This window comes from Pipistrellus kuhlii, unplaced genomic scaffold (genome assembly GCF_014108245.1).
Source record: "Pipistrellus kuhlii isolate mPipKuh1 unplaced genomic scaffold, mPipKuh1.p scaffold_m20_p_11, whole genome shotgun sequence".
In the NCBI taxonomy this organism is placed as follows: domain Eukaryota; kingdom Metazoa; phylum Chordata; class Mammalia; order Chiroptera; family Vespertilionidae; genus Pipistrellus; species Pipistrellus kuhlii.
The window spans coordinates 15,198,661-15,224,393 of record NW_023425416.1 but is presented as its reverse complement, the minus strand read 5'-3'; the positions used below and the strand labels follow the sequence as shown (position 1 = coordinate 15,224,393).

The 25,733-nt window shown below is 55.9% G+C and overlaps 1 protein-coding gene across 6 annotated transcripts in view; it reads left to right on the top strand.

The window, feature by feature from the left end:
- The window catches only part of CACNA1D (calcium voltage-gated channel subunit alpha1 D), a 284,634-nt gene extending 259,726 nt beyond the window's left edge, over positions 1–24,908 (top strand). For 5 of the 6 annotated variants that reach the window (XM_036430837.2, XM_036430839.2, XM_045579044.1 and 2 more), the window contains 8 exons: positions 12,267–12,380; positions 13,058–13,425; positions 14,069–14,095; positions 16,341–16,490; positions 17,830–17,993; positions 20,548–20,669; positions 22,306–22,626; positions 23,107–24,908. In XM_036430837.2, coding sequence (XP_036286730.1) covers positions 12,267–12,380; positions 13,058–13,425; positions 14,069–14,095; positions 16,341–16,490; positions 17,830–17,993; positions 20,548–20,669; positions 22,306–22,626; positions 23,107–23,400 — 1,560 coding nt within the window. In that variant the 3' untranslated portion in view covers positions 23,401–24,908. The remainder of the gene's footprint in view (positions 1–12,266; positions 12,381–13,057; positions 13,426–14,068; positions 14,096–16,340; positions 16,491–17,829; positions 17,994–20,547; positions 20,670–22,305; positions 22,627–23,106) is intronic. The other variant, XM_036430843.2, reaches the window with a different exon arrangement.
- Positions 24,909–25,733: the final 825 nt, after the last annotated feature.

The following is a 25,733-nucleotide window of genomic DNA, read 5'->3' as shown; positions in this document are numbered from 1 at the left end:
AAGAGGGGAAGAGAAAAAGATGCTAAGAACTGGAGAAAGGGAACTAGAGAGGTTGGCGAGTGGTCAGAAACAACTGCTTAAATTAATCAAAACCCCTGTCATCTCTGATACCCACAGTGCTTTGGGTCCGTCACGAAATGATAAAGGATTTCTCCCTTTTTAGTTTAATCTAAAATTGCTTTTCTGACCCTCTTATCACCACATCTTAAATTGGGCCTAACTGTTATTGGTAAGGGTCAATGTGAAATAATCTTGCACTTGTTTCTTTCTGGGGGAAAATGCCCAGCATTGTCTTTTTTGTGTTCAAAGTGATGGTCAGGACTGAAGCAAAGGCTTGTGTGTGACCTCGCTGAGCGAGGGAATGGGAACATGAGTGATGATGAAAGAGCGAGTGAAGGAATGCGGGGTGCATACACACATGTTGGGTTAGTAGGTGACCTTGTGTGACCGTGACCTGCTGTTTCATGATAAAACCTCTGCTCCACCCAGACAGCTGCAAGGTTGGGGGCGACAGGGGCTGGGGGGACTAACTGAACCCAACTGCAGGCTTCCGATCTTCCTTTCTCCGATCACATCTCCCACAGGGAGCTCAGTGGACCCCAGGCTCAGGCAGGTGGCTCATTGCTGTGTCAGGTTGCAGACTTTGTGAGCAAAGTGCTTTCGCCTCTGGCTGACCCAGTTTGCCAAGGCGGCAGCCCTTTGGTCACAGTTCATAAGGAGCCTTAGACGAAGCAAACTGAAAGGTGTCCATTTGAACAGGCAATGTGGCCACGTTGGATGCAAAGAGAAGGGGTGGCGAGCGTGTCTCCGATGGCTCTTCCTGGAAGGAGCTCTGGGCCAGGAGGGTGAGGCCGGCCAGGTGTCAGAGCGCCAGGGTGCCCTCTGCCCGTGGGACCTGCTTGCTGTTCTCAGGGTCTCTGTAGTTGGTGGGGACGGTGGAATTTGATGACTTTTCTGGAGGGGGAAATGCACTCTGTCATGAATAGCTGTGTCGTAATTTACGTTCATCAGGTCAGCTCTGTGTTGTTAATCAGGTCAGATCCTGTCTTCTGTGGAAGGCGTGGCTGATGACCACAGATGATACAGAGTGATATCTTTGAATCCCCAGAACACCCCAATTAGGTGGCTTCAGTGCTTGCTCTGGTGACTGAATATAGTTTTCTGATATTTTAAAACCTGAAAGAACACATAGCTAAGCAATTTTCACATTTCACGAATGAGCTCCACTGAGTCTTCAAGTTGAAGGTTCAAATGATGTTAAAGCTGCCTTTTTAAATCATGGGTTAAAAGACTATTGCATTGTACTACGGTAATGCTGAGGTGTGTGTTCTTCCCCCTCCTAAACATGTATCATCTTGTTATATACAGAAAGAGTTTCATTTTCTTGGTGAAATGCAAATATTTCCAGTTAGGTGGTAATATCAACACACTTCCCCTGGTTCCGGTGGGAGCTGATGTCAGGGCACAACCTAGAAAATTAAGCTGTGTTCATAACCTCGACAGATAAATTCTCGAAATGCGTTTGGTTCCGAGGCGAATATTAAAAGTGGAAAATTTTTGTCTCCTTGGAGGGCAATCCTAATTACATTTTTGGCTTCCTCTGCTCTAAAAATGGCTTTACATGTGACTTGTCACTGTACTTCTAATCGGCACGAGGAGGCCCCTCCTCCCAGCATGACGAAGGGCATGTGATGGCGTAGCAGTTAGGGAGATGCGGTCCCGTGGCCATGAGAGAACTGCACCCACCATGTCACTAGGATGGGCACACGGGTCCTCCAGGAGGCATCGGAAGGGGGCACAGCACATTGTGAGGTGGGTTGGGCCGCCCCTCCCTGTGCCAGGGTGCCACACGGCTGGCCGGTGGCCAGTGGCAGCGGAGTGTGGGCATAGGCATGTGCGTGCTTGTGCTGCGTCGAGTGCCGTCTGTCTGAATGGCCTCGGAACCAGTTCGTGTTCTGGGACCCTCCCCCGTGGGATGGTTTTCCAGGACACACAGAGGCACTGCGGTTCCCGGCCCTGTGGCTGCATCTGGGCTCCCCGTGTTCCGACCAACGGCGGTGTCCCCTTCTTCATGAGGAGGAGTGGCTTGAGGAGCTCCGTGCGTGGGCAGGAGCTCAGCACCCAGTGTCCTCTGGCCTTGGTCTGAGTGAGTGTGCAGTTTCCATCCGTCCCTCCATCACCATCATCACTAAAGCCAGCCTTCTGTCCAGCTCCTCTCCAGAGGGGACCGGAGAGAAGCCGCCTCAGGCCTTTTGTGTTCTCACTCATCCCCTCCATGCCATGCTCACTTTAGTTTGACTCGGCATTTGCTCTCCATCCATTGTTGCTGCATCCGAGGGACCTGCATGCTTCCACGAGGAGCAGGTACATAAAGGAGCAGAGCTCCGCGGCCGTGAAAAACTCGGCCCCTCCCAGCAGCTGGTAGCGCCCCCCCTCACACCTTCCCGGTGAGGGTCCTGGGCACAGATCTGTCCAGTATCTCGTGGAAAAAGGAAAAGAAAAAAGAAAGACTCCAAAGTGGGAAAAGTTTTGTTCATTTCCTTCTTTCAACATTCAAGCATCCCCTTTATGCAAAAGACGCTCTGAGGAGCCGCTGTCCCTGGCCCACTGGAATGACAGCAGACTGTAGGGGAATAGTCTTTTCTTTGTTTTTAACCCATTGGGCTTGAGGAAGAGGCCAGTATTCCCAGCTGGCACAGAGTCTGGTGCTCAGGTTTTAGAATGGTGGAGTCTGTACCCCAAGGCACCAGATGGTGACATAGGCGGTCCAGTGGAAAGGTGGGTGGTACAAAGAGGCAATGCCACTTCTCCCCGATGGGCCGTGATCCGGCTTCTGCGGGAGGCTCGGGCATCCGCACAGAGGGAAGCGGGATGTGCAGCAGACTTCAGAGTCTGTGGAGTGCAGGCTCCAGTTTCTAAGTCACCATCGTCTACAGAGGAGGAAGCTTTTTTTTTTTTTTTTTTTTAAAGCATGATTCTACCCAAAGCCGTCAGGCTTTCCTTTTCCTTTCTTTTTTTTAATCTGCAAGGAGAACAGGTGCTAACAGATGGGATTTCACTGGCTGATTCATTTGTTTCAGATGCTTGAACGGATGCTTTAGAGTTTTCTGCCTGAGCTACAGCACCAAGCTCGTTAGCCGGAAGGCGTTGGTGGCTGAGGCCTTGAAAGGGAAAAGTCTCAAGTGGGCTTGTTTCTACTGAAACCGCATTTCGGGAGAAATGCAGGAAAAGGCCAATCCAAGGCCCCAGGGAGACCCCTTCCACGCCAAGCGGTCCTGCGGAAGGCGGAAGCCGGGCCGCGCCACCTGCGGAGCCGTGGCCTCCCGTCGAGGACGCTGCTCACGGTGGCTCTTTTTCGAGAAAGGGGACGTACGAGGCTTACCCGGTTCCCCTTCCCAACAGAGACTCAGAGAAAGGGAAAGAGGGAGAGAGCGAAGGAGGGGGTCAGCCGCCCCACAGAGAAACGAAATGAACACAACTTCCTGATGCTGGCCAGTAAAAAAAAAAAATAAATAAATAAAAAATTTCAAATAATAAAAAGATTAAGCAGACCTGCCCAAGGTGGGCAGCTGACTCCGTTCCAAAGTCCTGCACCCCTAGTTTGCCCGGACTCCCAGAGACTGCAGGCCCGGGCACCGAGCTGGCAGAGTTCCTTCTGTATGGCGGTCGGGCCTGGCCTGGCCACCGGCTGCACTCTCCGCAGTGGTCCGGGCAGGACAGGAAGCTCAGACACACCCATTCACACTAACACCTACACCCGCATGCCCAGACCAACCCAGGCAGCACCTCAGGTTCCATCTCCGTGTGTCCGCGGGAAGCACCACCACACCCCAACCTCATCCGACATTGTCCGTCTGTAAGTCCGTGCTCAGAGCCAGGCCGGGGACGCCTCTTTGGAAGCGGCGCGGTCTAGTTTCGGAGGACACTGGGAGTCAGGGAACCCGGGCTCTCGCCCCAGCGCCAGCATTCGGTGCTGCGTGACCTTGGGCAAGACACTTAACCTCTCTGTGCCTCAGTTTCCCCCATCTGTAAAATGGGGATAACAATGTCGACCTACCTCACAGGGCTGTTGTGAGGAATAGCTAAGTGATTGTAAAGCACTTTGAACGTATAATTGCTTAATTATTAAGATTACAACAATAATAATATCCTATGCCTGTTTGCTACCGGAACTTTAAGACATTTGTTTTTCTTCTATCTCCTTTCTGTTCTGTACTGTAGTGATCCGTCGAGAAAGTGAGCTCTCCCCCTTAAGCTAACTGAAAAGGCGTACACGTGTAAACAGAGGTAACTCCGCCGGTTGGGTTTTCACATCTTGTGAACAGGAGATTTTTGTCCCAACCGTTGCTCCGTGAGGGCCTCCCCTCTGAAATTCTCAGCCAATGCCACACCCTGGTTGAGGAGTCTGTACATCCATGCTGAGCCCACGATGCCCAAAGGAGCCAATTTGAGTTTTAAAGTCAATGTTCAAAAGTCCCTTTGGTGCAGAAGCTTGCCGTTTCTGAAGTGAATAGAGAGAAGGAGTGTTCTCAGCCCCCTTGGCTGCCCCAGTCTCTGCCGACGTAGCGGCTGCCTGTGCGGGGCGTAGAGGGTGAGGTGGAGAACGTGGGGGAGCCCTGCACCCTGCTGTGCTCGTCCAAGACCAGGCACAGCGGGGGGGCCCAGCCTTGAGTCCTATCCAGGAACATCGTGTGTGCTGTGACTTGGCCCTTTGGCCCCAGTGGCTCATGATACCAAGTGATCTGACCTGCCTGGACTTAAGTGGACTCCCTGGCTTCAGTATGGAAATGGGCTCAGCCCCAAGTCTGCTCCCGCATGGGCAGACAGTAGAGAGTTGAGGAGCTCACAGTGGGTTTCACACATTCTCTCACAGGAGACCAGGTTTGATTTCTTTGCAATCACCATGGTTGGTGATACGGGGGTAGGGTTGGAAGCTGGCCAGAAAACTCCGGGTGGCCGGACTCTTGTGATGCTGAGTCTGTACCTGCTAGTTAATATCTAAGGCCTCCAGCCCCTCCGCATACCCTTCTGTGATTCAGCAACTACAGGTCTAAGCCTGACTTTGCATGGGCCTCCAGGACCCTGCTGGGTCTGAAGTCCCGTTTCTGCTCGGATGGGGCAGCACCATGTGGCATATCGTCCCTGAAAGGGAAGCTGGTCAGCCTGTGGGCACAGACGAGTAGCTAGCTCACCCCTGACAAATGGTCCCTCTTTGTCTCTGACCCACCCTGATGTCAAGTTTATTCCACACTAAAGGCCACACAGGATGCCCCTGCCCCACTGTCTGTGTAGCCCTGTTTCAAAGGGCCTGCGGGACCAGCTGTCCGCTAGACCTGAGTCTCCATGGGCCAAAGCTGCAGCAGAATAGCCCCAAGCAATTCCACGGTAGGTGTTTCCACAGTCCTTCCAAATAGATAAAAACTGCAAAGAACGTTCAAAGGAGACTGGCGACTCTTGCCCACTGTGGGCCTGGCTGTGTTTGCTGAGTGATGGCACTGGCTGTGGTTGGTAGCCAAGGCCAGGCAGAAATCGTGGGGGGGCGCCTCTGGCCCAACCCTGAAGCTTGGTTCACTGTCAGACTGTAGACACCTCTGTGCTCCTAGAATCCAGGCAGAAGGCATAGCTTTCGATGTAGAACAGTTGTAGGAGACCACTCAAGTTTATTATCCTAGACTCTTCATGGCTCACTCAGCAAACTTGGTACCCAACACCAAAAACCATGGTGCTACACTCTAAAACCCCTGGCTGGAAGGCACGGCACAGGCCGGTATCCATCACAGGAAACAGAAAAAAAGATGGGGCATCGGGCCCTTAAAAAGCTGACACTGTGGTGTGACCCTGTTAAAAACTACATCCACCAGATTACGGGGTCCTGGATTCTATACTCTCAGAAAAGCATCCCCGCTCTGGGAATAATAATTATTCTTTTCAAAAGTCTTGAAGATAAAATTACTGAGAAGGAGTTAAGGCACATGATGTAATAGCAAAAGGTCTTAATTTCTGTAGCATGTTATTGAATAACACCCACCTACGACCCTTCATGAGCCAAAATGTGTCACAATTCAGTTATGCATGGGATGGAGCTTGCTGCCACTTGACTGACGGTCCCAAGGTTGGGAGGGCACCTGTGTTCTCCTTGGCACCCTGTAGACCTGAGAGAAATGGCTGTTTAGGGTGAGAAAAGGGCACATCATTCTAAGGCACAGTGAGAGTGATCTAATGCCAAGTGTCAAGGCCAGCTCCGAGCAAGGACGTTTCTCCCCCAACTGGGAAGAGTGGAGAAGGGTCAGCGACATAACGGCGATGCTAGATGGGTGAAGAGTCTGTCAGTCTGTCACCTGAGGAAGAGGTGGTGGTACCTGTCTGAGGACAGCGTAGCAGCAGTTCTTCAGCGCTCTGGTCTCAGGACCCATTTTTGCTCTTAGAAGTTAACGAGGGTCCTTGTGTATCAGTACTTAATGCTTTGGAGATTTAAAGTGAGAAGTTTGAAAAACAGGATATGTAAGCACAAAGATGCCAGGGTGAGGGCAGCATCGCAGGCCACGCAGCCTTTGGGACCCTTCCTGTGTGCTCTGGGGAGAATGGCGTGTGCAGGCGGAGGGCACCTGCTTCATGCAGACTGCGGGACCTCAGGGACCCCTGGCGCTGTCTCGGAGAGCCCTAGGGTCCCTGGAGCACACTTTGAGAACTGCTGCCCTGGGGAAATGACCCCAAGTCCCCCTAAGGGGAAAGGGTGCTGGGAGACATTTAATGATCCTCCTGGTTAAACAGCCTCTGCGGATACCACCGTCCCTACCTTGAACCCTTCGCTTCTCCCAACCAAGTCACCCAGACTCAGAGCTGCCTGTACCCCGGTGTCCAGCTGAGTTCACACTGAGGGTTGTACGTGACGGCTCGTCTCCCTGCCCGTGATCTGGAGCCGTGGTTGGCAAACTGCGGCTCGTGAGCCACATGCGGCTCTTTGGCCCCTTGAGTGTGGCTCTTCCACAAAATACCACGGCCTGGGTGGATCTATTTTGAAGAAGTGGCGTTAGAAGTTTAAGTTTAAAAATTTTGACTCTCAAAAGAAATTTCAATCGTTGTCCTGGTGACATTTGGCTCTGTTGACTAATGAGTTTGCTGACCACTGCTCTGGAGGGATGATGGTTTGAATTGGTGCATGACTGGCTGTGTTTTTCACAATCTCGGCTCCTCAGAGCACTCGCTGAGCCAATGCCGTGGGCAGAGCCTAAGAGCAGTTTTTCTGACACCGTTGATTGATGGTCACTTCCGTGGTGACTTAGTGACCCAGAGCTCTGCTGAGTTAGTGGAATGAGGTTGACCTTGGTTGAGAGGCACCCACAGTCATGTAGGGAAATGGTCATGAATGAGCGTTCGATTGAGACTTGACCCCAGCACTCTGCCATGGACCCAGTGACTTTGTCTTGGTGGTGGAAGGTGGGGCCAGCGGGTGTCATGGGAGCCTCTGCTGTTTGGGGCAGGTCACTTAGCCAGACAGGAACAAACTGGCCCACCCTCCCTCCCAGGATGCAGACGGATAAAGGATGTGGACCCCATGGCTTAGCATACAGGGTGATGTCACAGTTGGCTTTTCAGTGAGGGTTGGACTCACCGTGGATGACTCATGGAGCGTCATGCTTACGATTCTAATCCTTTCTGTAACTTGAGGAGTGTTCCGAATGGACACACCATCCCATTCTCCCTGGGGAAAGCGATGACAGAAGAAGGGGTGTGCATGCAGAGGAGGAGGCGGGGACAGCCTGTAGATGAGCAGGTTTATCTGTCAGAAGTTAATCTTTGACGGGAGCTCATCTAAAATCGACCGGCTGGTTGGGTAGGGGCTGAGTCCTGCTGAGGGATACTAGAACTGGCCGAGCAGGGCCAGCCGCCGGTGAAACTGCCCGTGATGGAGAGGAGGCCCATCGGGCGCAGGCTTTGGGCTGGAGTGTGCGAGCCTGGCACGCACTCCTGAAGATGCACAGCCTGGCCCTGGGCCGACTGGAGACTGGCATCTCTTTCCTCCTCTGCTACCATGTAGGCTCAGAGGGTGTGGGCGAGCCTGCCATGGTCCTGAGAGCCGGCCGGTGACCATGTCTGATGGCGCTAGCTTAGGGGGACAGGCAGAGACAGTGTGACATGCGCCCCCATTGGGAAAACGTGCCCCTGAAAATGGGCGAGAGGAAGGAAGGTAAATGAATGTTCAGATTTGATGTTAAAATATCCTAATTTTATGCTATTGCTTCAGAAATATTTAGAGAGATTTTATAGTTTTTGTTGTTGGTGTTTTTTTTTTTGTTTTTTTTTGTGACTTGACATTTAGTAAATATCTATAACATCCCAATTAAATGGTGTCTAAATTTAAAGCAGCAGTCTACAGGCAAAGCACCATTTCTTTTTTAAAAACATATTTATGATAACACCTGGCATTTAACAATCAACCAGAAACTAGGCTTGATTCTGTTTAATATTTTATATAATTGGACAATCTGAAGTCAATAATGTTTCTATTTTATAGCAATTCTGTGTTTATTCAAAACCATAATTCTCCTGTGATGTTAATGGAATGACTTTATATGGCTTTAATTGTGTTGGTTTAAGTGCTATGACCACATTTCCAATTAAAATAATATTTTTGCTGAAAAGAGGTAGACACAGACATGAAATATGAAAGAATACACAATTTTACTGGTTGTAAAGTGTTTATTTCAAGAAAAAAAATGTTCTTTTTTTTTTTTTTTTTTTTTTTTTTTAGAGCTGTAAAAAAATATTTTTTCAAGGATTTAAGATAGTTTTCTGAACTTGGGGGGATTGGGATTTGTGCCTATGGAATTTTTGGAGCAGCGTACGCTACCTTCTAGCTCGATATGTGTGCTAGAAAATTTTCATTTTCCTGTTTTGTGATATGTAATACATTCAGGGTGCTGTGCTTCAGCTTTGTTTTTGTTCAAGTTCAGTAACATCTGTTTCCCTCGTTCCCAACCATCCTTCTCCGGGACCCACTTGAAAGAGTCCAGTCAGTCCCTGACTCTTAGAAGGTGTGTTTCTTGCTGCGAGGAGCAAGCCAAACGTAACTGAGACTACTACTCGTAAGTCTGCTTTCCTGTCTGGCAAGAGAGATGCTTCCTCCACTCCTCCGATGTCTCTGTAATAAATATGTTGTCCTTGCTTGTCTTCAGGAACGGCCTCCTGGGCCACCTCTCGGTTTCCTCCATGATTTATGTTGCAAACAAACTCTCTGTCCTGTGTCTGTTCACTGCGCTCACCTGCTCTGGTGTATCGTTGACGACGTGCTGGAGACAGTTTTTGTTTCTATGATGCAATTGTGTTACATGTGTATTTCAGTGAAATGTCAACCTGTCAACAGAGGATGATGTTAAAAATTATCCAAATAAATAGTTTTCTATTCCTTTTCATCGGACCTAGTGCAATCAGTTGGACGACAGTGAATGGGGCTGTTGGTTGTTATTTAACCTCCATGTTCCTGGCCCACGCTGCCCTGTAACAGGGATTAATACACATCGTTTAACTGGGGGTGTTGACATGGTGCTTTGTCACCTCTGTTTACTCTGTGGGGGCAGCAGCAGGTCTCTCAAGCCTGGTCCCTTCTTGTCCAGGAATCTCAGATATCCAACAGCCATTTCTCTCAGTGATCCAGAACCTGACTTAGATTTTCTTCCCTTGGTAACTGTGCCCTGGAACAGTGGTTGGCAAACCACAGCTATGGAGCCACGTGTGGGTCTTTGGCCCCTTGAGTGTGGCTCTCCCTCACAGTACCATGTGTGGGCGTGTACAAACAGTGTGATTGAAGGAGCACCCTAATTAAGTTAATAACAATGTACCTACCTATATAGTTTAAGTTTTAAAAATGTGGCTCTCAAAAGAAATTTCAATCGTTGTACGGTTGATACTTGGCTCTGTTGATTAATGAGTTTGCCGACCACTGGCCTAGGAAATGCTGACTGAAGGAACCACAGGCTGTAATGCTGCTGGGCTCACCTTCCTGCACATGCCTGCAGCCCTGCTGTGTAAGGGCTTGCACCCCTGACATAGACTTGACTTGATGATGTTTCCATGAGAGTGGCAAGTGGGTCCCCCTCCAAGCCCGATGACTCCTTGGGCTCAGACGGGCTGGACTTGGGGATCCCGAGAGAGGGAAACTATGTGTACACCTGTGCATGCATGTGTGTGAGTACCTATGTGAATAAGTGTGAGTGTGTGCATGTATGTGTGTGAGTATGTGTGTCTACACATGTGGGCATGTGTACCTGTGTGTGTGCACGTGTGCATGTGCATCTGGTGCCTGTGATCAGAGGGACAGGAAAGGAAGTGGTGACCTCATTGGCACACCACAAACTGTTCCAGGTTTGGCTGTGGGACGTGTGCGACTTTTCCCCTGCGAGACCACGGCACTCCTAGGTAGGAACCTGAAAGCTTTGGCTCTGGAAGGCTCTCTCACCCCCACAGTTCACGAAATGGAAAGACCCACTATCCTCTCTCCAAAGCCCGGTTCAGAGCAGGCCCAGGCTCATCTCCTAGGCGGGTGCTACTAGGGAGGAGGCCATTCTCGAAAAGAACCTATTGGGAAGTTTTCATACAACTTTATCTTCTACATCAGTGTTTCCCAAACTTGTGGCATATGTGTATCCCTTCTTTAATTTTCATAACACTGAGTACCCCTCGTACTCATGAGGACATAGAATTAGGTGCAGCTAAGCACGGTGCAGTGCATATCCCCACCAAACTCCGGTGCAACGCGTACCCCCACCCAACTCTTCCCGTGCCCCTGGGCGGACGTGTACTACACTTTGGGAAACACTGTTCTATGTACATGAACGTCAGCACCACTGGTGTCTGCAAAGACCAGTCTGAGCATTCCCACACCAGTGGGCCCAGCTGGACCTGCCCATGTCCCCTCCCCCAACCCCTCCCCCACCTGGCCACTGCTGGGCCATCTCAAGAATGGTCACCAGGCTCCGTCTGTATCCTGTGCCCACCGCTGCTGGGGGTTGTGGAGGAAGGACAGGGAAGAGGTCTCCCTGACAACCCACACTCGGTCCGTCCTTGTCCGCAGACCGCCTGGCGTGGGCGTGGTAGCCGCAGGCGGAGCCCAGCACAGCCAGCCTCTCGTGGCTGCGTGGTTTGCGGGCTGGCTGGCAGCAAATGAGGGTGCCGCCCCCATACACATGGGCAGCCTTAGGCCTGGGGCAGGGAGGACCAGCCTCTGCCAGATGCAAGTCTTTTTATGGAAAAGGGTAAATTTGCTATCAGGTGCCTCTTGGTCTCTGAGTCAGCATGCTCCTTTTCTTCAGACTGATGGTCACAACGTCATCCTGTTCTCAGAGCCAGGGACTGGCCCGTCCCCGTATCTGGCCCATACGCACCCCAAACGTTTCTCTGCGGAAGCTGGGGACAGCAGAAAGGCTTCTCGCAGGCCCTGTCCCCATGCAGCCCGGGGCCTAGGACAAGGAAGGCCAGTGAGGCCACGGGGAAGGCAGAGTGTCTGTGAGGGGCCTGGGCGTCAGCGGTGGGCTGGCACGGCCTCCGAGGCTGGTGAGGCCCTGTCCGTGTGTGGCGGTCTTCAAGAGGACGCCCGGCTGTTGGCGAGGTCTCGGCGGGAGCACGGGCTGCGGCCAGGGTCCCCTGATGGCCCAGAGGCGGCTCTGCACAGCGGCCCAGGTCTGTGTGCATGCCGGTCCGTTCTGTCACGTCCTGAGTGTGCTGGTGGTGGCCGTGTGTTGTGTCCCTCCCTCGCTTCCATGCTTTTCAGCAGAACCAGTGGCCCTGACGGCTGCTGGGCTGCTTGCCCTCCAGCACTGGCTCCTTGGCTCCCTCATCCTGGACACCACCAGCCAGCCCTGGCCGCCTCCCTGCCCAGCAGCCCGGCCTGGGGCCTGGGAGATGGCGCTCTGCAGGACATCCTTCCGCAGACTGGCGCTTGGACAGGAGCATGGGCTCTCGGCCATGACAGACCTAATACTAGTGACCGGGCGCTGTCGCCTGCAAAGGGAAGGGGGTGGGGCATTTGCAAAGGAGTTTCCTAAGTTGGGCCTTGAGCATCCCAGGTTCGGACCATCTCGAACCCCTGACCACACCCTACAACCCTGAGGCCGCAGGGACCCCCGCTACCCTCAGACAGCGGACAGTGTCCCGGGCTGTCCTGGGGAGACGCTTCCCTCCCACAGCCCAGCCGGCAGGAGCGGCGCCAGGACCCAGGCGGGGCCAGGGCTCCTTGCCTTCTGACCTGTGTGCCATTCTCCTTGATCTAGGCGGGGCTGAGGACGCTGCACGACATCGGGCCGGAGATCCGGCGGGCTATCTCGTGCGATCTGCAGGACGATGAGCCCGAGGACACGAAGGGAGAAGAGGAAGATGTAGTCAAAGTAATTATTCCGCGCACAGCTCCGCACTGGCCGCCGGGGGATAGGGGGGCAGGGCTCCAGTGGGGGCAGTTAATGAGCCGCAGCAGTGCCCAGAAAATCAGCCCCGGAGCGTAGGGGGCTCTCGGACCATGCCCTCCCCCCAGCAGCCCTCCTCACTCACCAGCATCTCCTCTAGGGCCCGGCCTGCCTTGCCACGCTGGCTCCTCTGCCCCATGAACTTGGCCACAGCCGCGGGCTGGAATGGATGAGCATCTGAGTGCTTCCGGCAGCCCACACAGCCCCTCGTCTTTTCCGGGCAGTTCTTTGAGCTGCCAGGGGCCCTCAGCCTCCCAGTCCCCCAACCCTGCAACCCAGGGAGCATGTCTACCCCCCAACCTCACTCTCGGGGGCTGCCAGCCAGCTCTGCTGGGTATAAGTCACCGCATCTCGGAGCACCTGGAGGCGCACGCGCAAGTGACCGCCGAGAGCTTGCTCCTCGGCTCAGGAATTGGTAACCTTCCTCGTTTCAGGGGGACCAGCCCCCGTGCAGACATGTTGAGGCCCTCAGGTCATTCTCCAGGGATCCTTCGGAGCTTGCCTAGGATTTGTTTTTCATGTAGAAGAAAATTACCTGACGTAGCTAAGCCTGCATCAAATGCTTGTTAAATTACCTGGTGTTGTCTCCCATTATTTTGCAGAGAAATGGTGCCCTGCTTGGAAACCATGTCAATCATGTTAATAGTGATAGGAGGGATTCCCTTCAGCAGACCAATACCACCCACCGTCCCCTGCATGTCCAAAGGCCTTCAGTTCCACCTGCAAGTGATACTGAGAAACCGCTGTTTCCTCCAGCAGGAAATTCGGTGTGTCATAACCATCATAACCATAATTCCATAGGGAAGCAAGCTCCCAGCTCAACCAATGCCAATCTCAATAATGCCAATATGTCCCAAGCTGCCCCCGGAAAGCAGCCCAGCACCGGGAGCCTTGAGCATGTGTCTGAGAACGGGCATGATTCCTCCCACAAGCACGAGCATGAGCCTCCAAGAAGGTCCAGTCGGAAAAGGTAACCTTCACCGTCCGTTGGCACTTGGTGGTGCTGTGTCTGCCCCCCACCCGCCCCCATGCGCTGGCACAGGCAGGAGGCTCCCAGCGGACATGGGCAGTGGAGCCTGTGAGTGCCACGCGGTGATGGCCGAGCTGCAAGAGGGCCCTGAAGGCCATCCTGTGTCCTGCTGAGTGATCCTCTCCTTAAAATGGCAGTGGGCGCAAACTCCACCCTCCCCCATTGTGCCAGCAGACTTGGGGCCGGGCTGGCAGACCCTTCCTGGGAAGGGTAGGCGGCAGGTGGGTGAGACTCTGAGCACCTTGCAGTCCATTGTGGTGACTGAGCTCTGCGGCTGTGGGAAGGAAGCAGCCACGGCAGCGGGATAAACATTTTATTTTGGACACTGAAATGTGAACGCCATAGAGTCACGGGTGAAGAAATATTCTTCTTCCTTTGGTGGTGGTCAGTGGTTTAGAAACGTAAAGACCATCCTCCCTAGGTCATGGCCACACGGGAGCCGGCGGCAGCCGTGTGTGTCCCGTGACCCACAGTTTGCCAGCCCTGCTCTCGGTAGCAGCCTGGTGACTGCACTTCAAATTCTGTTGGGAGTGTGTAACGTTTCTCTTCTCCCTCCCTCCCTCGCTATGCATTGCCTGGATAGAGCCCGCTATTATGAAGCTTACATTAGGTATGTGCCCTGCCTGTGTTGCTGTGTGAAATGCTGTGTGTTATAGGTATGACCAGTTGGCCTCTCTGAATGCAGAGAGATGAGACGTTCCTGCGACTTATAGCTCAGGGCTGGGCACTCAGGAGTTGGGAGATGGGGGGGGGAGTGGCTTTCTGCCACACACCAGGGTAGGGAACATCTGGCCTGAAGGCCACATAAGGCCTGTGAAATGGGTTGGTCTGGCCCTGCCAAGGCATTAGGGGTGAGTTTATTAAATATTTGACCAAATAGAACAGGCTAATTTTTAAAAAATATATTTTATTGATTTGTTACAGAGAGGAAGAGAGAGGGATAGAGAATTAGAAACATCAATCAGCTGCCTCCTGCACACCCCATACTGGGTACTCCCCAACCAAGGTACATGCCCTTGACTGGAATCGAACCTGGGACCTTTCAGTCTGTAGGCCGACACTCTAACCACTGAGCAAAACCGGTTTCGGCGAGCAGGCTAATTTTTAAGTCGATAGTTCTGTATGGCCCACGGATGACGGTATCAATATCCACATGGCCCTTGGCAGAAAAGGGGTTCCCACCCAGGGACTGGCATTCACTTGCCAGGTGCCCACAGACTAAACCCTGAAGACCTCGGATGGCACAGGAGAGCCGCTGTGCACAATGCCCGGGCCTGTGACACTGGGCAGTGGCTGCTGCTTTCTGGGGTCAGGCCTCCTGGGGGCGTTGGTGAGAGCAGGGCCCGGCATCCGAGAGACCAGGGGCCACCTTTGCTCCTTTGCCTCCCTCACAGCCCTCAGCACGTGCAGTGTCACCTGCTCCGTGTCCGCTGAGCGGGTGGGAGTGGGTGGGATGGTAGATTTGCTGGCAATGGGAAGAGAGGTCCCTGGTTTAACAAGTGAGATGTTGGGCCCGAGGCCAGGGAGAAGGTACAGCGCTCAGCCCTCGGAGGGAGCGCATCCTCTCCCTGGAGGGAGCAGGCCTCTCCCTGGAGGGAGCAAGCCTCTCCCTGGAGGGCAGCAGTGTCCCAGCATGGCTGGTTTCCCCAGGACCCAGGCCCGCACGGCCAGGCTTCGGGGCAGCATGACGATGGTCTCGGGGCAGCGGGCGGGCTTGGGAGACATGGCGGACATCCTGCATGAGAGTCTCCCCAGGGACACTGCATCCAGAGCTCCCGTCCCCTGGGCGGGTCGGATGCGGCAGGAAGTGCGTGGCCAGGGAGTCTGTCCCAGGCTCTGGAGTCACAGGGCCCAGGTAGGGAGGCACAGAGGTCAGATAGGCCTGGAAGCTCAGTCTTTCCTTTGGGACTGCTGGTCTCTAGGTCCCTTTTCATGCTCTGTTCCCCAAACTACATCGTGGTCTGGCATCAGTGTTATGCAAGGTACTGAGAGAGAAACTTCTGGTGTGTGTACACACACACACACAGGCACACACAGGCACACACACATATATACACAAGCGCGCACACACAGAGACAGGTACACACAGGCACACACACTGGCACACACAAGCACACAGGCACACACGCAGGTGCACACACACACTCACACATACACAGGCACACACACATGCACACTGGCACACACACTGGCACACACAGACACACACACAGGCACACACAGGTGCACACACACACAGGCACACATATATACACATGCGCGCACACACAGAGACAGGTACACACAGGCACACATACTGGCACACACAAGCACACAGGCACACACGCAGGTGCACACACACAGGCACACACACATGCACACTGGCACACACACACTGGCACACACAGACACACACAGGTGCACACAGGCACACACACACAGGCACACACATATATACACATGTGCGCACACACAGAGACAGGTACACACAGGCACACACACTGGCACACATATATACACATGCGTGCACACACAGAGACAGGTACACACTGGCACACACAAGCACATAGGCACACACGCAGGTGCACACACACACTCACACATACACAGGCACACACACATGCACACTGGCACACACACACTGGCACACACAGACACACACACACAGATACACACAGAGGCACACAGGTGCACACACACACACACGCACACACGCACGCTGTGCTGTTGCCAGTGGCCTTAGGCCAGCCCTGGCGGAGGCAGGTTGCCCAGGGAGAAGCCGGGTGCATGGGCAGGATGCGGCTGCGGGTGGAGGCACAGCTGCAGGACGTGGCTGCCGGCTGCCCAGGTGCTGACGTCCTCTCTCCCCAATGCAGGTCCGACTCTGGAGACGAGCAGTTCCCCACTATCTGCCGGGAGGACCCAGAGGTCTCGGGCTACTTCAGGGACCCCCGCTGCCTGGGGGAGCCCGAGTACTTCAGCGGGGAGGAGGACTACGAGGAGGACAGCTCGCCCGCCTCCAGCAGGTGAGGGCTCGGGGCCCGGGCTGATGCAAGAGGCCTGGCTGCCGCCCGCCCTTGGTGCTCTGCCTGCTCCTGCAGCCACGGGCCACCTGCAGCTGCACCGGGCCCAGGCTCCAGGCTCCAAGCCGGGAGAAAGCCTGAGAAGGGGAAACGGCCAGAGGGCGGCCAAGTGCTCGGGCTGTGAGCATTTCCCCCAGGGCCTGTGGGCCTCTCAGCGAGGGTCCGGACAGGAGAGCTGGGCCTGGGCGTGCAGGGTTGGCTTTCACCAGCTCCTGGTCTGCTGAGAGGCCTGCTATTTGGTGAGCGCGGCACACTGAGCACCCATGCCAGCCCATCGCCCAGGGCCAGGGAGGGAGGGTGGGTCATAACGGAGAGCACCTGCTTCCCCACTCTCACCAAGGGCTCGCTCAGCAGGGCTGCCTCTCCGGGCTTCTGTCCTAAAGGGAGAATGTCTGAGGGTAAAAGGGACACTTGCTTGGACACATCGCGGGCAGCACAGGGGATAAGGCCACCTGCCATCCTCTTCTCTGTCGATTGCATCTCACCAGGACCAGGTGGCCACGGAGTGGCCGTGGTACTGCCTGAGGTCCCTTCTGGTGCCGGAGTTGTTACTGTTCGCCGTGTACCCAGGCGGCACGGCCGGGGCCTCGCGCCCCTTGCCCTCCCCTCCACCAGTCCCTCCCGCCAGCCCCACTTCCAGAACCAGTGATCCTGACCACGTGGGCCCGACCTCCCTCCTCATTGCCCCTGCACCCCACGCCCACCACTTGGCCACCCTTTCCCGCTTGGCTGGCCTGTCCCACCCTCTCTTCAAGGACCTGCTCCAGGCTCTGCTGCTCATTCCCCGAATGGCATTGAGGTGCCCTCACCCCAAACGCACCGCCCTCCCGAACCCCTCTCCTCGGGCGCCGGCCTTTTCCGTCTGCGTGAGCTGCGTGCATGTGGCATCAGCTCGGCTCCTGAGGGGCAGGGCCGTGTTTCATGCATCTCCATGTCCTGGTGCCCAGCCCAGCCCCGGGCCGAGGGCAGGCGCTCGGAGGGCTTCTCCAGGAGGGAGTGAGCATGTGATCACCCAGCTTGCAGGAAAGCTGCGGTCCACCTGTGCCCCGGGCCTGAGGCTGCCCGGCCTGGGGGAGCCCCCAGCACCTCATTCATCACAAGGCCTGCGTCCTGAGCCTTCCTGGGCCAGCCCTGGTCCTCCATCTAGAATCTTCTGGGAAGCGGAGGGCTGCCTTGTTCTCAGCGGGTCCTGCTGGGCCTGTGGATGGGGGGATGGGGTGTTTGAGCCAATGAGAAGCTGCTAACTGGGAGCTCAAGTGCCCCTTCCGCCTCTGACCACCAGGCAGAACTACAGCTACTACAGCCGGCGCCCGGGCAGCAGCCTGGACTTCGAGCGGCCCCGGGGCTACCACCACCCCCACGGCTTCCTGGAAGACGACGACTCGCCCGTTTGCTACGATTCCCACAGATCTCCACGGAGACGCCTACTACCTCCCACCCCGACAGGTGAGGCCAGGTTTTCTGTTCGGGGTGAAGCCTCCCGAGACCACGTGCCTCTCCCCGGGCCCCGGGGAGTGGGGGGTGGGGAAGGTGGTGATGGCTGAGGAGCTGCCATGCCTGGACCTTTAGTCCTGGTGGGCGATGCTGTCAGTTCTCCATTCTCATCCGTGTCCGTGTGTCAGAGCTCAAACCCGTCCGCCTGCTCTGGCCCCGGGAGCAGAGGAGGCAGCGTGCGGCCTGGGGTGGCACCGCGGGGAGGACCTTGAAGGGCCGTTTTGCACGTTTCCCTTGCCTTTGAGCTGGGGATCCTCCCTCAGGGAGCAGGATGTGCGGCACTGCTGTCTCAGACCCACTCTGGGGGTCAGTCAGGTCACGGCCCTCAGGGCAGAGGGATGGAGCTGGCCTTAGCGCTGGTCCCTGGGATCCGTGGTGTCTGCCTCCTCAGGCCACACCAGGTGTCTCCTTCCTCCCCCTCCCGCTTTCCTCCCTCTCTCCGTTGTTGCCTCTGGTCTGCCAGTGCCCTCTGCCCCCTGGGGCAGGTTTTGGCCCTGGTGGTGAGCTCTAGGGTTGGCTCCCTATCCTGGGTCCGGGAATCCCCTCCCACTGAGCAGGGGGCATGGCTGGCACTGCCTGGAGGTCTGGGTCACCCCCCACCCCTTCCCGCCCCCGGGAGGAGCTCAGGCAGCAACAGGCCTGCCAGCTCCTGCCGGGCCGTTTGATGTCGGACATGAGGGCATTTGGTGATGGTTAACGATCCACTTCCAGTGTGTCTAAGGTAGGGGTGTCGAACTCAATCAGAGAAGGGGCCAAAATCTAAAATCCAGCCTAAATCGCGGGCCGAATGGTTTACTGAACAGTCATAAACTGTCATTGTGATGGAAACGCAGCGGAGTGCAGTGATGACAGCGCGGTGCGGGACACATTGCAAGGCCTGGCGGGACGGATTTGGCCCGCGGGCCTTGTGTTTGACACATGTGGAAGGAGTGAAGCATATCTTTGGATAGGACTTGAATCAGTAACCAAAAAATAGCCAAGACACATCGGCTCCCACTCTGCCGACCGCACACACAATACCGACCGTGGCAGGGAGGCGCCAGCCCTCCCTCTCCAGCTGCCACTCCCCTGCCGGGCGTGCAGTCAGACCATCTCCATGGTTAATGTTTAATGTCGCACCCTGACCACAGGGCACCCTGGCCTCCATAAACACTGGCTGACGCACATGCAGTGCGGCGGGGTGGGGGCCGTACCTGCGAGCCCACGGCCTTCCCGGGACCTCCCTTTGGCGGCTGCGGTAATGCCCGCCGTGCCCAGGTGCTGCCCTCGGGAGTGAGGATGCGAGTGGGCAGGAGCAGCTGCCCCCTTTACCTGAAAGGGCAAACAACGCAAATGTCTTTTATTTGCTTTACTGCCTGCAGGTTCAGAGCTTGGGCGGGGCGAGCATGGAGCTCCCCAGCCCATGTTCTCAGCCTCCGGAGGGTGACTCCCTCCAGCAGAGTGGGTGTGGCCCTATGAGAGGAAGGGGGGGTGTGGGGTATGGACCCCTTTTCAAACCTGAAGGACACTATCAGGGGGAGAGGGTGTGGTTTTCCTCTCCTGGCCCTGAGGACCCCCCCCCCAAATCTGATCCTGGGATGGGCTACCACGGAGGCCCTTCCTCCTCCGAACACTATGAATCCGGCCCCCGTGGCGCATGGAGGAGGCTGTCCCACGAGGAGGCCCAGCAGCCCCGCAGTGCGCCTGGGGCCTGGAGGCCAGGAGTGCTGCCTGCCTGTTCCTCTGGGCTCCGTGCGCTCTGGGGGCAGGGCCTCAGAACCGCCGGTGTGCGCAGTTCCCAGGACAGGAATGGGGGGTGGGGGTTAGCTTAGGGAGCTGAGGTCACAGAAGGAGCTGTTGAGGAGCCTGGCCAGGCGGGCTCCTGAAACGCCTCCCGGTTTCCCAGGGGAAGGCCCGTGGCCTGTGCTGGGGACCCCGGACCAGATGGCTCTCGGGTGCCCGGTGCCCTGAGAAGCTACAAGCTCTGGACCTCTGGCCCTCGCTCACCTGTGCATCAGCCTCTGTGCAGAGCGGCTGCTAACAGGACAGGCCGCTCTTGAGAGCCAGAGGTGTCCTTCTGTCCTGTCCCCAGTGCTGGGGAGCTGGCTCTTCCCCCAGGACGTTTCTCATTCCCCTACGAGCTGATAGGTAGCGGGTCCCTCCCTTTAAGGCAGAGGTGTGAACCCAGGAGCACAGGGCAGTGTCTCAGGCCAGTGAGCGGGCTGTGAGCAAGCGCCGCGGTCCAGGGCCAGGCTGTGCTCCTGTCTGAGAGGCCGGGTTTCCCCCACAGGGGCTGCAGCCCCGCCCGGGAACAGGCATGGCGCTTGCACTTAAAACCCTCAGGGGGCTTCCTTCTCACGCCCCCTCCAGAGGCCTCAGTACTGACGGTTGGATGACGGTTGGAAGTATGGCTCGCTGCCTCCGGGCTCCCTGCTGGCCTCGGTGGGCCACAGGCTCCTGGGCCCGGTCCTGCCGGAGCGCTGGCCGCACAGCCGCTCCCACAGCTGCTCCTGTGCTTTCCCCTCAGCGCATCGGAGATCCTCCTTCAACTTCGAGTGCCTGCGCCGGCAGAGCAGCCAGGAGGAGGTCCCGCCGTCCCCCACCTTCCCCCACCGCACAGCCCTGCCTCTGCACCTGATGCAGCAACAGGTGAGCCGGCCCCCCGGCCTGCCCCGTGGCTTCACGGGCACCCTGTGGGGGACGCGCCCTCCCCCAGAATACCTCGTTCCTCTTGGCTGCCACCCCAGGGGGAGGGAAAGAACCTTCACATAACTGGGTTCCACTGTGTGACAACCCTGTGAATAGACACTATCATCCAACCCAGGCGTCTTCAAACTACGGCCCGCGGGCCACATGCGGCCCGCAGAGGAGTCTGATCCAGCCCGCCAGGTTTTCTGGGCAGTGAGCGCAGCCGAGGTGTTACAGTAGGAATTAGTAGTTCATATAGTCCGGCCCTCCAGCTCTCTGAGGGGCCGTGATCTGGCCCCCACTTTAAAAAGTTTGAGGACCCCTGATCCAACCCCTCATACGGGTGAGAAGACGTGGCTGAGGGGGTGAGCGCCCGAGCCCACACGGGAGGTGAGTGACCGTGTGGCACCTGCCAAGCTGGGCTCCGTGTGGGCACCGTCTTCTCCCCACGTGACCCTCAGCGTGGAAGGCAGGGCCCGGGCACAGCTCAGGGCGCGGGGCGTGGCGGCCACTAGCCCAGCCTGAGCAGCCAGCTGTGCCCTTTTTCTGCTCTGAGAGGCTCTTCCTTCACTCACGGAGCCCTCTGTGGGCAGGGCTCTGTGCTCACGGGGTTGGTGAGCCCCCAAGCCTGCCTGCAAGGAGAGTGTGGCCCAGGAAGCAGGACGCCTCCACGGTGAGAGTGCTGGACGGGAGGGAGCGGGGCCAGAGCCGCTCACTGGGATTTTGCTTCAGGGACGTGGACATCAGAGGGCCTGTCCCCTGGGAGGCGGGAGGGGCGGGGCAGGCGGAGGGCCTAGCTCATGCGGCCCACCCGCTCTGTGACCGCTGAGCCGGCCCTCGGGCAGGTTTCCCATCCTGAGCGTCCGAAGCATGTGAGCGGTAGCTGCCATTTCAGATTGTCTATTTGCGTCTCTCTGCCAGCTCCGTACTCTTTTGTCTTCAGCGTTTCTGTTCGTTTTGATCTGTGTCCTGCTTCGTCCAAGATGAAGGACAGACCTGGGAAGGCCCAGGCCATCGAATGCCACGATGCCTTCCCTCCCTGCGCCCCCGGCAGGCCCGGGTGCTGGCTGCACGGCTCCCTGGGGGGCATGGCTTTGGTGTGGCCAAGGGCCTGTGCTGTACACCAGACTGAGCCAGGGGTCCCCTGAGCAGAGCGGGGGTCCCCTACACAGAGCCATAGTGCCCCCGAGGCAGAGAAGCAAGGCCTGTGCCCGGGGCCTCAGCACAGGCAGGGCCAGCCGTGGGCACATTGCCAGAGCAGCATACAGCTGGCGTCCCTGCGCACGTGCCCTGAAAGAACGTGCACATTCACACCAGAGCGCTGGCTGCCGTGGCCACACGCCCAGCTTGTATGTCTTCCTGGTGCTTCGTCCTTCAGAAACCATTTCAGTTTTACTTGGGAACGGCCGTAGGAAATGGATTTGGGGGAAAGACAATACAGTCCCTTAGAAAGCCGAATTCCCACTGCCGATCGCTTAATCTTCTCAGCGAGCTGTCCCAGCCCTGTCCGAGGCGGCCCCGCAGACAGGGCCTTGCGGTGAGAAGCCCGAGCCCAGGCCGCTGAGGACTCGGGTCTCCCCGCTCCCTGTCTCCTCAGGTCATGGCGGTCGCGGGCCTGGATCCAAGCAGAGCCCAGAAGTACTCGCCGAGCCACTCCACCCGGTCGTGGGCCACCCCTCCAGCCACCCCTCCGTACCGGGACTGGGCGCCGTGCTACACCCCCCTGATCCAGGTGGAGCCCTCGGAGGCCCTGGACCAGGTCAACGGCAGCCTGCCCTCCCTGCACCGCAGCTCCTGGTACACGGACGAGCCCGGGATCTCCTACCGCACCTTCACACCAGCCAGCCTGACTGTCCCCAGCTGCTTCCACAGCAAAAACAGCGACAAGCAGAGGAGCGCGGACAGCCTGGTGGAGGCAGTGAGTGGGCCAGGCACAGCAGGGGCGGCGTCCTGGGAACCACATGGCAGGAGCGGGCAGCGGTGGGAGGGCTGAGGGCGGGAGGGTCTGGAGCCAGGCTACCTCGCTTCTGCTCTGGACTCTGCCCACTTAGTAGCAGCTCGGAGGGTGCCCACAGGACGCGTACAGACCCACCAGTCGCTGCCAAGTCTCAATCAGCGGTCCCTGGGACCACATGTGTGTTCCTGAGACGTTTCCCCGTTTGCTCTGAGAGTCTTGTCTTCCCCAGAGGGTTTCCTTCTTGTTGGGCCGAGTACAGTTTGTGAGCTTCGTGGTATTTCAAAGCCAAAGCCATTTCCACCGACATGTAGTTACCAACCACGAGATCGGGCGAACGCGGCCAGCCGTGTTGGTGCAGTCAGTGCTTGAAAAGGTTTTCTGTCCTTGTCCCCCACAAAGCTTTTCAGCACATTCACTCCGTCCGTCCTCTTTCCCGGGCAGGTCCTGATATCCGAAGGCTTAGGGCGGTACGCGAGGGACCCGAAATTTGTGTCGGCGACAAAGCACGAGATTGCCGACGCCTGTGACCTCACCATCGACGAGATGGAGAGCGCGGCCAGCCACCTGCTGAACGGGACGGTGCACCCCGGGGCCAACGGGGACGTGAGCCCCGACGCGAGCCGGCAGGACTACGAGCTCCAGGACTTCGGGCCAGGTTACAGCGACGAGGAGCCAGAGCCGGGGCGGGAGGAGGAGGACCTGGCGGATGAGATGATCTGCATCACCACCCTGTAGCCCTCGGTGGGGGGAGGGGTGGACTGGCTCTGCCCTCGGGCGGGGTGTGCCCGGGGGCCAGGGAAAAAGTGCCTCATAGTTAGGAGAGTTTAGGCACTCGTGTGAAGTCCGTGTTCCATTAGACTTTTGGGCAGGTGATTATGTCACGCCTCAAGGAAGCCATAAACCCGTAGGGAACAGCCGTGCTCGGGGCTGAGCCCCAGCTGCGGGAGACAGCAGGTCCCGTCCCGCCCACTCACGGAGGCCGGGCGCGGGGCAAGCCTGCCCTCCTGCTCGCAGCCCACCGCCCGCAGGCACGGTGGGGAAGGTTCCGGGTGATGACGATCACCGTACCTGTGTCATTACCTCAGCCATCGGTCTAGCATATCAGACATTCACTGGGCCCAGCATATCCCTCCCCCCAGACGCCCTGCTTCCTGGTCCCTGTTCTGAAATGCAGTCAGTCAGGGCTCCCCACCAGCCGTCCTCCATCCGCAGAGGGAAGCAGGACCTCGCAGGCACGGTTTTCTGTCCCGTGACGCCGGTTTGCGCGGGAGCGGGCGCCGCGCAGACGGCCGGTTTCCGACTTGTCGGGCAAGGGCAGCCGCCAACTGGAATCCTAATGCACTCGCAGCCAGGTCAGCTTAGGTACGCTAGTTTGTTTCACACGTAGACTTACTGTACAGGACTTGTAATATACGACGATTTGTATTTGTAAAGAGATGGTCTATATTTTGTAATTACTGTATCGTATTTGAACTGCAGCAATATCCAATATGGGTCCTAATAATGGTAGCGCCCCCCCCCCCGCTAAGATCTAGAAATTGTTGGAATTTTTACACGGACTAAACGGAAGTAGGAGAAATTGAGCCAATTCTCATGTATGCAACGAGCAGTCTTTTTGGGGGGTGAAATTTTAAGTTCAAAAGAACTTGACCCGATATAGATTTTTCTAAAGTATTATGAGTCCCTCTAAGAGATAACTCGACGACTCTTTGTGGTCTTCTCCCTGAGCAAGAGTGCTGTGGTTTGAGAGAGGACCTTTCACTTCACCACGGGTGGTTTTATTTTAACCCCCTGAACTGTAACTTCAGGACAGGCCTGACCCCGTGGCATTCCCCGTGGCGGGTTTTCTCACCTGCCCCCACAGGACATTCTTGCAGGTGAATGAAGTCCCTCTGCTCGTGTCCCCTGGGCAAGGCGAGGTTGCGTGTCTTAGGAAATAAGGGATGTTGGGGGTGGAGGGTAGAGGGAGCGAAGTGACGCGATCCTTGGAGGGTTAGAGGGCCGGGGTCTGGACAAATAGTATTGTTGCCTTTTTACAACACATTGCTGTGCTGTGTGTTCTCTCCGAGGGCTTTTATATGCAACTGAATGAGGGCTGATGTTTTCACTAGAGTGCACTCCCACAGCGATTGTACTTCCTGAGAACACCCACTTTGGTACCGTTAGACCCGTCCAGGCTTCCTTTTCTGTTCATGGAATAACGCTGACTTTGTCAAGTTACCTTGGCAGGGGTTCTCTGCAGTTAAAAAACAAAAAAAACAGGTAGCAATTTTTGGGTTCAACGTTTTTAAATTTTAAATAGACAACCTGTTGATGATTTTTTTTTCCTTTTTTTGTAAATAACAACACTTTGTTATGAAGACCTTACAAACCTCTTCTTAAGATATTCTTACTCCAGATCCAGGCAAAAACTCTTCAAGGTTTGTAAATGATTATTTCTTGACGTAAATTCTTTTTTAATTAAATGTAAAATGTTCTTCAGAAGAAAATGGTGTAATAACTTTATTGTATTTTGGGGAGCTCTCCTTGCAAAGAGCTGGCGTTTGCCGGTGAGAGCTTGGGAGGGGCGGGCACTTGGTGAGGGCAGTTCTGTAATTGTGTAGACTTTTTCCTTCTTCTCGTCGCTCCTCCTCCGTCAATGCCTATGGTAACTTGATACCAGCTGCAGAGAGCACTGTTTCTCCTAAAGGGCTAAACCACTGTTACCATCTCCTCGGACTCTGTTTCTCTCTTAGGTATTGGTCTCATTGTGTGGCTCACCAGTCCAGCATTGCCTACCAGGACTGGCTTTTCTGGGATAGGCAACCATGTTTTCCAGTCAGTACTTAACAATGGGCATTTTTATGGGCTGCACCACTCCTGATGTCTGTCTGCTTTAAGCCTGGTTTAACCTCTCACCTAACATTAAATTTTTCTTTGTAAGAAAAATTTGAAGTTGTGTAGAGCATGGTTTGTTTGGGTTTTCCTTTGTTTTAGGAAAGTTTTATGATTTAAATGTCTTTTGTTTTGGTTCCCCTTCCATCCCCCCCCCCCAAAAAAAAAAAAATCACTTGGTTGTGTCCCCGGGA